The 12,073-nt window shown below is 44.8% G+C and overlaps 1 protein-coding gene across 1 annotated transcript in view; it reads right to left on the bottom strand.

Moving 5' to 3' along the window:
• The window catches only part of BEND3 (BEN domain containing 3), a 30,996-nt gene extending 19,877 nt beyond the window's left edge, over nucleotides 1–11,119 (bottom strand). The window contains exons 1-2 of the mRNA XM_066607807.1: nucleotides 10,859–11,119; nucleotides 3,815–3,874 (exon numbers count right to left, since the gene is read on the bottom strand). Of these exons, the coding sequence (XP_066463904.1) occupies nucleotides 3,815–3,857 (43 nt within the window). The 5' untranslated portion in view covers nucleotides 3,858–3,874; nucleotides 10,859–11,119. The remainder of the gene's footprint in view (nucleotides 1–3,814; nucleotides 3,875–10,858) is intronic.
• Between the last annotated feature and the right edge of the window lie 954 nt (nucleotides 11,120–12,073).

Below are 12,073 nucleotides of genomic sequence, written 5' to 3'. Positions count from 1 at the left end.
TATTACTGATTTGACATTTCAGGATTGAGAAAAGGTGGAGGACTCCTACTATCCTGCTGTAATTCATGCCTGTGACCTCCTTATACAAATCAAGTGGCTTAATAAATTTTATTACACTCCTGTTAAGCTTAAAAAGATAGGAGCCTCTACCTCAGTTCTTTGCTTAGGGTGCCAAACCTCAGGCCTCATGTCCACGGGGAAAATCAGGCCCGCTACGGATTCTCCATGGAGAATCCGTAGCGGGTCCCTCCTGCCCCGCGGACATGAGGCATAAAAATAAGAATTAACTCACCTCTCGCCCGCTCCGAATCTTTTCTTCGCCGCGGCGTCATCTTCTCTGCGTCACGGCCGGATCTTCTTTCTTCGGCCCGATGGATGCGCAGGGTGACGTCGGTGACGTGCCCCGCGCATGCGCCGGCCCGAAGAAAAAAGATCCGGCCGCGACGGAGAGAAGATGGAGCCGCGGCGAAGGGAAGAACCGGAGCGGGTGAGTAAATTCCGATTTTTGTCTCCCGCGGATCCGGACGGCTTCCATAGGCTTCAATAGAAGCCCGCGGGAGACCCGCACGAAAATGGAGCATGGTCCGGATTTTTTCATGCTCCATTTTTTTTTAAATCACTTTCATTGACCATCCGCGGGTATTTATCTACCCGCGGGTGGTCAATGCATCCTTATGGGATGCGGATCCGCGGGCAGAAGAGTTAAAATCCGCTGTGGATTTTAATTCTTTTTTTGCCCGTGGACATGAGGCCTCAGGGTGTACTTTCCTGTATTCAGTATGGTCATGCCTGACAGTTTTCCCCTGCTGGAGAGAGGTCATCAACTTCATGCACTACAATTTAAATTTTCCAGCTCAGCTGAACCCACAGGTGTGGGTTTTATATCCTCAGTATGGTCCATGGAACTTATGATAAAAATCTTTTTTTCGATTTAGTGCCAGGAAAACAATTATTATAACTTGGAAATCCATTGATGCCCCCTAGGTCGCACACTGGATCCAACTTGCGAATAAATATGTTCCACTATACAAAATTTTATATCTAAATAGAAAGTGCCCACGCAAATTTGAAAAAGTTTGATATTTTTGGTTGGACCTAAGCAGAACAATATCATAAGAATAGTTTCTAGACTGGTTATGGACGAATGTGGCCCTCCCTGTGTCAGTCATTCTGGTGGTTACGATGGGAGATTCCGGGGTATGTGCCGTGTCATGGGTATCATTGCCATTCACAAAGAAAATCTGCGACTCTGTTTAAAATATTGTAACAAATACATTGTCTATTCACTGTTGGTTCGGATTATATTGCTTAATCAACTCTATGATTCAGACCTCTGATAAAGCTATGTATATGTAGTTCAATTGTGACAGATGAGAGACAAGACTGATTTGTTCTATGATTAGGTTTACCTTTATTTCAAAAAGAAAAATAAAGCCTTTGAAATTCCCGCAGAGTTTCCACCCCTGCCCGCTTGCATAGGATTGCATTACAATACGCAATCCTATGCAGAAGGCCGCGATTTGTCCGCAACCACGGCATGCTCTATTTCTGTGCGGGTCTTGCAGAGACCCGCACAGAAATGTAACTCCCGGGCCACCAGCTCCGCTCTGCGCATGCGGGATCCGACCCGACCGTCTGCAGGCGACCTTTCAAAGGCTCAGTAGAAATCTCTGACAAATAGCAACGAGATTTCAGCTTTCAGTCTACTAAGGTAAACCTGAATATGTAAGACGTTATACATTTTCTTCAAACTATTTTATGTATGGGGACTTCTGTGTTGGACATTTTCAATTACAGAAAAATATTAATGGCACCAAAAGGCTTTTGTAAATTACAAACATATCTATGAAAAGTAAAGAATTTTGAGTTTTAAGGATTTTCTACTCAACATGGCTCAAAAATAAAGCTTTAGGTATCTTTTTGAGATGTAGCAACAATACTACATTAGAACGGAAAAAAACACAACAGAAGGGAATCTGGAGTTAGAAAGGAGAATCTGAACATTACTGCTCAAGTTAATCTATTGAAGAAAACAAATGTATTCTGCAAATCACAAACCCATAAAGCCCTTAGCCAGTAGACAGCTTTCTGTTTCACTTATGCTGGCCACACACTTAATTCTCCAACTTCCTCACAAACAAACATGTGCAGATCTGCCATGACTGCATGCCTATTTCATTGAGGAGAGTTGTATAAACTGCTTTAAGACACCTCTACCATTCCTTATCTCTCAGTGGAACGAAGAATTGGACATGCTGAAATCCAAAAGCTGCCCCCATACATATAAGACTGCCAGCTAATAACACCAAAATAAACCTACATTTATCTAGTGCATGTTATCCCAGGCTATAAGCCAAAAGCAATGCCTAATAGATTTGACTGTAAATTTCACCCCGACTGGCACTAATGCTTTGGTATACTAAGTATACAAAACATCATTGTAGCGATCAAATGACAATAATGTGAAGTCTCTAAGTGGTACTAAAAAAATAATAATAATAAAATGTATTAAAGTTTATTTAAGCAAACCATTTAGATAGATGATCGCTCAAAATAGTTTGAATGACAGTTTTGAGTGATCACCTTTGCATACTTTATAGTAGCTAAATAGCTACTTTAGAATATGCAAGCGCAGCGAGACATCGCCACGGCCGCTAATGGAAGTATACAGCTGTTTTGCATAAACAAACAGCTGTATTCTTCTCCACTCTGACTGCCAGTGTCTCCGCTGTGCATCCACAGCAGGACACAGGCGCAGAGAATTTTATCAGCGCAGCCGATTGCTCAATTCTAGCAAGCTAGAATTCAGTGATCAATGACTCGTGCACGAAAACTGCACGTTGTCCCTGCATTTAGACAGAACGAGAATCGCTCAAAAGACGGCTTTGAGCGATTCTTGTGGTGTCCAAAAGGGCCTAAAGTAGTTTTATTTTGCAAAATTGTTAAAAAAAGCAAAGCAAAAGCTGGAGACCTGTCGCCTCTCTGTAGCCCTTCTGATTTCCACACTGGAATTGACTTGATAGAATAGGGGCAAAACTATAGGAAAGTGCGCTATGGTAAAGCACACACAGACTTTATTTACATTTAACAGTTTTAAGGGGTAATAATTACGCATTCAGTCAGGAATCTGATGAAGAACCCACTTCAGGCACAAAATGTATAATTCCCATGTCAATTTATTTCATGTAAATGAAGTCAGTGTGTGTTTTACCACAGCACTCTTTTCTTATCAGCGGTAGCAGCATCCAGTTCCTATCTCTTTGCCCCTGTTCTTTCAAATCAGTCCAGTGTAAAAGCCGAGGTTCAGCGTTCCACAGACTACTATAAATGCCACAGACACACAGTCTAATGTGAATATTTTCTTGATTTTACATGTAATAATGTGGATTTTATAACTATAATTAGGCTTCCATATGACTAGGCTTAGAAGCCAAAGGTGGCCATATGATTTCTTTCAGCCTGAATCCCTGAGAAAGCAATCATAGCGCAGGCTTCTTTCACACTGCGTCTGCAAGTGTACATTTATCATATGAGCTGGGAAAGCTCCCGTCACATATAGTAAACAGTTATATAGACCCCTGATACACCTGGAGACCTTTTGAATGGTTTCCACCAGGGTTCCCTTTTTCACCATGTGGAATAGTTCAGAGGCATACTTTTTTATTTTTTACAATGGCAGTCTATGGATTCCACTAAACATGCATGGCTGAGGCTCCTGGCATAAACACTCCATTGGAAACCAAAATCGCAATGTGAAAAGTGCGCAAGCTTTAATTTTCTTGTAGTGCTTTTTGAAAATAGAAATAGGACATACCTTCAGCATCATCCTCTTCAACTCGGAATTCAACTGAATTCATTTTTCTTTTAACTTTTCCTGTATAAAAAAAATAACAATACTATTGTAACATGGTGCTATGCAGGAAACCACTGCAAACATGAATGAATCTCGCAGTTTTCCCGTCAGTGTGACGAAGCCCCTATGGTTTGGGTAGATAAGCTCTTACCTGAAGTTCTGTTCCTCCTCCTCTGTTTGGAATAGACACAGATAGCTTAACAGGTGCAATATAAGACCCTGGATGATTATCCCGCCCCTAATTACTCATCTGTGCAAGCCAATGGAGACTGCAGACCCCAATACTATATGTGCTTTTGTAAGGCCGGCTGCACAGGAGCGTGACGGGCTCCACCGCGGAATATTCCGCGGCGAAGCCCGTCACGGCGCCCCCCAGAGACCCCATACTTACCAGCGGATCCGCCGTTCTGGGTCCCGCATGACGTTTCCCCGCCCACCGCCGCCGTGTCACATGACACGCCCACCGCGTCACATGACGCGGCCGGCCGTGTCATGTGACGCGGCGGTAGGCGAGAAAGCGTTTTCACGCTATCTTCCGCTGTGTTACAGCGGGAGATAGCGTGAACGGACGGCTTCCATTGACTGCAATGGAAGCCGTCAGCGCGTACACCCGTGGCAAATAGAGCATGCCGCGGGTGAGGACGGGAGATTTCACGGTGCGGAATTCCGTGGTGGAATTCCGCACCGTGTGCCCTGAGCTATTAGGTTCAATAGAACCTAATAGCTGCGGGCAACGCAGCGGATTTTCGCCGCGCATTACGCGGCGGAAATCCGTTCGTGGGAAGGAGGCCTTAATGTTACAACGCTTGTCAACATAACCCACCAATATATCCTCTTAGCAGAATGTATTTAACCTGTTATAATACACATAGAATATTGTCTACAGTTTTGGACATCGATACTAAAGGATATATCAGAGCTTATGTGGGTGCAAAGGCGGGCAACTAAAGTAATAAACAGAATGGGCGGACTACAATACCCAGAGAGGTTATCAAAATTGGGGTTATTTAGTTTAGAAAAAAAGATGGCTGAGGGGCGACCTAATAACTATGTATAAATATATCAGGGGACAATACAGAGATCTCTCCCATCATCTGTTTATACCCAGGACTGTGACTGTAACAAGGGGGCGTCCTCTTCGTCTAGAAGAAAGAAGACTTCTACACCAACATAGAAGGTTGTTCTTTACTATAAGCACAGTGAGACTATGGGACTCTGCGTGAGGACATGATGATGACAAACTCGATAAAAGCGTTCAAGAGAGGCCTGGAAGAACAACAGGTTGAACTGTATGGACGTATGTCTTTTTACGGTCATACATACTACCGTGTTTCCCTGAAAATAAGACCTACCCTGATAATAAGCGCTACCCTGATTTTCAGGGGTGGGTAAGTAGGTGGGCTCGAAATAGAAGCCCGACCCAAAAAATAAGCCCTAGCCAGACTACATGGGGAAAAAAATACTCAGCCTAGCACCTTCAATGAATGGCTGTGATTGATTTATCAAGCGCCGGCGCTGATTGGTTCGTGAGCACTGCCTCAGCCAATTAGAGCAATCCCTTGCTGGAGACGGGGTATTCAAGCCCCGTTACCAACAAGAGATGCTCTGTCAGCGCTAAAGACTACACGGACAGCGCTTGTGAGTATAAGACACCCCCTGAAAATAAGACCCTGTGCCTCTTACAGGGCAAAATTTAATATAAGATAGGGTATTCTGTTTGAGGAAACACGGTATGTGTTTTGAGCGATAATCGTTGTGTGCTCTTTTACAGCACAAGGTGATCGATCGCTCAAATGTTGAGCAATCACCTTGCGCTCTGAGCAGGGGATACAGAAGACAGAGCCGCTTGTCTTCTGCATCCAGCTGTTTCCCACTCTGAGCGCCTGGCTGTTATACCAACGGGTGCTCTCCCAAAGCTTCATATATTTCATTTATTGCAAGATTAACCCCTAGTTGCACTATGTTTGTATCTGTTGAGTTGAACCTCACAATTGGGTTAATATAAATTGTATATATAGAGGACCATACAAATTTCCCTTGCTATGCGATGGCATTATACTTAGCTCCCCTTTTATATAGAAATTAGCCTGCATGTTCAGGAACAACAAAACAAAAAAATTAAAAAAAATAAAAAATTAAAAAAAATTAAAACAAAAAAAAAACCTTTTCCTTATTTCTCTTTGTCAAAAGATAAGTACAAACATGAGCATATATGTTGTTTCTATGTACATGATATTAGTCTGACTTGAAGTATAGCCCCCATAAAGGGATCTGATCCCAGAGGGAGAAAAAATAAATAAATGAATTCCATTTATTTTTTATCCTGGACAAATATACTCATATTGGTTTTCTGCATATATGATGTTTCTATATATATATGGTGCAGGTTTGACTTGCAGTATAACCCCCCCCCCCCCCCCCCAAAAAAAAAAAGGGTCTGGTTTAAATGTACTTTCTTCTCTATGTTTGATTCCTGTATATGCAATGCAGGTCTGACTTATAATTTAACCTCTGAGGGGATCTAGTCCCCAGTTTATGGATCCAAATATGGAACCAATAACTGGCGCGGCAAAGCAACGTTCAATGATATACTGATCAGAGAGTCCTTTTGGATCCATAAACTGGGGACTAGATCCCCTCAGGGGTTAAATTATAAGTCAGACCTGCATTGCATATACAGGAATCAAACATAGAGAAGAAAGTACATTTAAACCAGACCCTTTTTTTGGGGGGGGGGAGGGGGGTTATACTGCAAGTCAAACCTGCACCATATATATAGAAACATCATATATGCAGAAAACCAATATGAGTATATTTGTCCAGGATAAAAAATAAATGGAATTTATTTATTTATCCTCCCTCTGGGATCAGATCCCTTTATGGGGGCTATACTTCAAGTCAGACTAATATCATGTACATAGAAACAACATATATGCTCATGTTTGTACTTATCTTTTGACAAAGAGAAATAAGGAAAAGGTTTTTTTGTTTGTTTTAATTTTTTATATTTTTTTATTTTTTTGTTTTGTTGTTCCTGAACATGCAGGCTAATTTCTATATAAAAGGGGAGCTAAGTATAATGCCATCGCATAGCAAGGGAAATTTGTATGGTCCTCTATATATACAATTTTTATTAACCCAATTGTGAGGTTCAACTCAACAGATACAAACATAGTGCAACTAGGGGTTAATCTTGCAATAAATGAAATATGTGTGCGATATGTGTTTATTATAAGTTTTATTTGTAAGCATTATCCTACCAGTAAGGCAGGGTTCACACGGGGCGGATTTTCGTTGGAAATCTCGCGGTTTGGCCGCAGCAAAAACCGTGAGATCTCCGCCGGGAGAACCGCCGTTTGAAGCGGTCCGGCCGCATGCTTTTCCGTTGCGGCTGGCTCTCCCATAGAGGAGAGCGCGGCCGTAACATAAATAAACAAAAAACCGACTGTAAACAGACATGCTGCTTCTTTTGAAACCGCGGCTGCGGCGGCAGCCGCGGTTTCAACCGGATTTACCGCAGCAGATTAGCCGTCCCGTGTGGACGAGGTTTCGGGGAAACCTCGTCCACATGGCTGGCTAATCCCGAGATTAGCGGCCGCGGGCGGTTTTGTAGCGGGCGGATCTGCTGCGGCAGCACCGTGGCAAATCCGCCCTGTGTGACCCCTGCCTAATAGTTTGATGTTTTTTGTATATTTTCCCTTTTGCCCTATAGCCTGTACAGCTGACAGTCATTGTAATTATTTGTTCTGTTCCACCTATTTAAGCTGGTCCCACACTCTATTCAGATCATACCACTGACGAAGGCTCTGTGCAGCCGATACGCGTCTGGTTAGAGATGTGTATACCTGGCAAATTTTAAATAAAGGAAGATTATACATTTTATTCTGCAAGTAAGCGTGGACTACACTTTTTCCTGCATGGAATTTTCTGCTGTTTAAATCCAGGACCGGGGGCAGGTGAACCCGTTTGAGCAAGCAGTGGATCGTGAGATATATGAAGTGAGCAAGCTGACAGCACAGCACACTATTGTCAAGTGTCTTTTTCTTTTGAGCAAAAAGCGTTGTGTCTAAAAGGGCCTTAATAAAACCATTCACTCAGCTGGCACTGGGAGACTGATGTAGGCTTTCTAGTCCCATCACCATTAAGCATAGCAAAGCAACTGCCAAGGTAAGAAGTGGGAGTGGGGAGCCCACACCGACTGTATCAGACAAACCTCATTTACAAACTAAAGCGGCAGAAGTGCCACCATTAGACTGGGTTCACACAGGGCGGATTTGCGGCCGCTAATCTCGGGATTAGCCAGCCATGTGGACGAGATTTCTCAGAAATCTCGTCCACACGGGACAACCAATCTGCTGTGGTAAGTCCGGCTGGAACCGCAGCCACGGTTTCAAAAGATGCAGCACGTCTATTTACTTTAAATTTTTTTGTTTACTTTCGTCGCGGCCGCGCTCTCCTCTATGGGAGCGCCGGCCGCAACGGAAAAGCGAGCAGTCGGGCCGCTCCAAAGCCGCCGCGGCTTTTTCCGCGGCGGAAATCTCGCGGTTTTTGCTGCGGCCAAACCGCAAGATTTCCGACGGGAATACGCCCTGTGTGAACCCAGCCCTACAGTTTGATATCTGACAGTGTTAAGAGAGGGGTGCCATGTAAAAAACTGTTCCGTTTATATTATGGGAGGAAACGTGACATCAGACATCACAGTAAAAAAAAAATAAAACATTTTTTTTTCATAAGAACACTTTTTAAAAAAAATAATGGCTTTCCTCACACAGGCGTTTTTGTACAGCGTTTAACGCTGCGCTAAATGCTGTACAACGTTCCCATTCATTTCAATGCGGCTGCTCACACCAGCGTTAAAATGCAGTGTTTTCAACACTGTGCTTTGCAAGCAATATATGTTTTATTTTTGGCCATCTTTGAAATGAATGGGCAGAGGTTTTGGCGCTGCTGAAAACGTGGCACAGCTTGGTACTCCGTTTTTGGCAGTATTAAACGTGGGTTCCTACCCTGACGTTTGGGAGGGGGAGCTTGAAATATAAGCCCTATCCCGAAAAGCTACACTATGTGAAAAAAATGTAAATAAGCAATACTCACCTAGCAGACGCTGTCCGGATCCCCGACGCTGCTCTCTGACATTTGTCATCACCGACAGAGCATCTCTTGATGGTAACGGGGTTTAAAGCCCCCGCGTCCAGCAAAGATTGCTCTGATTGGTTCATCAAGCACTGGCTCTGACAAGCTGAGCCCATGGCTCAGCCAATTAGAGGGCTTCCTTGCTAGAGGCGGGGTCTTCAAACCCCGTTACCATCAAGAGAAGCTCTTTCGGCGATGACAAGTACTTGGAGCTCCGGAACACTGTGAGAGGGACCTTGCTAGGTGAGTAGAAGGCCTCCTTCACACAGTCCTGGCATTCAGCTTTGTAAGCTGAAACCGCTGACAAAACGCATGTTAGCACTGCTGAAACCGCAGTAAATGCAGCGTTGAAAAATGCATCGTTTTTCAAACGCCTGTGTGAGGGTGGCCTTACGCTGCTCTCACGCAGATGTTAGTAAAAACGCGGCGATTCAGTTTTTTTTTTGAACGGCGCATTCAAACACGTTCGACAACATTTATAACGCACCCCATCATTGCAATGGGTGATGAGGTGCATAAAAAAAAATTAAAAAAATTGCTGAAACACACTAAAACAGAGCAAACAGCGTTTGAAAATCGTGGTATTAGAAACGCTGGTCTCAAATGCTTGTCTGAGAAGTCCCATTAAAATCAATGGAGGCGTTTTACAATGTTTTTGGTGGGCGTTTCAAACACTGTTAAAAACGCCTTAGGGCACTTCATCATGCGGTGGTAGCTCAGGATATAAATAGGCATATAGCCATGGCAGGACTGGAGGCCTTGGCTGCAATTGCAGCCTATAGGTAACGGTCATTGCGTTGTCACCAATGAGTTGATAAAGGAAGCCTCCTCCCTCTGTCTAACCCCCTAAATCCGGTGGACTCTATAGACCATCTAGTGGTGCGGCTGAGGCCTCGCTGTAACAGGACCCAGCAGTAACCTCCAGTGCCCACACCACTTCAAGTACAGTAGGGCCACCTTCACACCAGCGAGGAAGCTGTGCACGATTTGTGTTGCGAGATGCACAGATATGAACCCCATTCATAAGCATTACTAAGAACGGTCTCACACGGCCGGGTCAGATTCTGCATGTGGGAGCCTGCAGTGGAATCTGTCCCTGGCCGTGCATACCTTTCAATTCCTGTATCGCGGATGGCCCGGTCAGCTCGCCGTCGGTCATACGCAGTACAGTATTTTTTCCTGTGCTGTCCCTAGGCGATGGACACAGGTACCCACGACCTACCCGCAATGTCAACTGCAGATGGGCCGCGGGTCAATGGAAGCCGTGTGGAATCCGCACAAGAATAGAACATGATGCAAATTTATTTCCACAAGCAGGAATTGCAATTGCTACCCGCACATGCGAATGTTCTGTTCTTGTAATGGGTGAGGATCTCGGATTCCACAGTTCACACCTGGTGGTAAGGTATGTGATAAGTGGCGGCAGGTCCTCTACAAAAGGGGGCGATATCAGAACCCTGTATTTTTTTAACGGAGGCAGTTCTAAAAAAATAAATAAATAAAATGTGGAAAATCTCACTATATAAAAAAAAAAGTCCTCAATTTCCATGCTGGTTGTAAAGCTCCCTCCCACAGCCCCCTAGGACAAGGAGGTGACGGCACAACTACCAGTGGGCTCCGGCGCAGCACTACTCCCAGCACCCCCTGCTCTGCCGCGGCGGCTCGGCGGGCTGTGACGTCACGCGGCAGTGTATGAGGGGAGAGCCGGCACGTGACGGGGTGTGCTCCCGCGCCCGCCAGCACTTCCTCACTGTGGGCTGTGCCGGGATTGCTTTGTTCTTTCGTGTGACTGCAGCAGTAAAGTAGAGCTGTAGCCGCCGGAGCGCCGCCTCACCCCCCTGGTGCTCCGGGTGGCGGCAGACTCCCACTCACCTCACATGGAGAGCAGGCTCCCGTGGATCTCCTGCGCGAGGCGCGGTTGTAGAGCAGTTGTACGAGGGGGTGACCGCAGCTTCCCGTCGGGTCCTTTCCCCACCGCCTCCCCCCGGCGTGTCTTTGTGTGCTGCGTGTCCGTGCGCTCTCGCGTGACGTGACGGGACTCCGTGTGTGTCATTTCCGCAGAAGGACACAGGGAGACCGAGGCTGCGGTGGGAACAGCCCCCTGCCCTCTCCACTCAGGCGCTGCCAGGACACAGGGAGCGCTTCTCAAGGGCACATGAGCGCTGCCCGCTGGAGGGAGTGCAGCTCCCACATGACTTTCTGCAAACTTTTCTGCAGTCTCCCAGCAATGTGCCCGGTGTCTAATGCCACGAGATACACGGCCTTTAACCCTTTAAGGACGCGGACCCTCTTTTGTTTTTTCCTTCACCCTCCTATAAACTCCTAATTCTTTTATTCATCCATTGACGTAGATGTCTGAGTTGTATTTTTAATGGTACTGTTTAATGTGCCCTATAGTGTAATGAAAAACGTCTAAAAAAAAGGGAAAAAACCCCCAAATGCCACCATCGTTGGGTCTGTTTTGTCTCTAGTGATCTGCTGACAGCCATAACCTTTTTATTTTTCTGTTGACATAGTTGTGCGATGGCTCATTTTTTGCAGGATGCCCTGTAGTTTCTATTGGGACCATTTTTGAATACATACAACTTTTTGATAGCTCTTCATTGCATTTTTTCTTGGACATGCGGTGACCAAAAAACTGCAATTCTGGCGTTGTTCTTTTTTTTCTTCTCACAACGTTCCCCATGCAGGGTAAATACTGCGTTCCTTTGATAGATCAGACTTCTATGGACGCAGCGACACCAAACACAGTAGTTTTGTTTTCTTAGTTAGATCTTTATTATAAATAATGCAAAAGGTTTTTCTTTTAAACTTTTATTACCTTTTTATTTTTTTTAAGAATTAGTAAAACTTTTACAACTTATTTGTACTTTTTTTTTTTTTTAGTCCCCAGAGCGAATAAGAACTTGTGATTCTTTGATGGTTCCTGCAGTATGATGTAACGCCATAGCATTACATCATACCCTGATCTGACAGGCAGTCTATCAAGCCACCCCATGGGCATGGTTTTATAAACACTCTGCAAAGGCCTTCAGCTGCCATGAGAACCGCAGGCCAACCCGCAATCTCGATGCAGGGGGCCGCACG

This window comes from Eleutherodactylus coqui, chromosome 1 (assembly GCF_035609145.1).
Source record: "Eleutherodactylus coqui strain aEleCoq1 chromosome 1, aEleCoq1.hap1, whole genome shotgun sequence".
Taxonomy (NCBI): domain Eukaryota; kingdom Metazoa; phylum Chordata; class Amphibia; order Anura; family Eleutherodactylidae; genus Eleutherodactylus; species Eleutherodactylus coqui.
The sequence above is the reverse complement of the archived record's forward strand: the minus strand, read 5'-3'. Positions and strand labels throughout refer to the sequence as shown.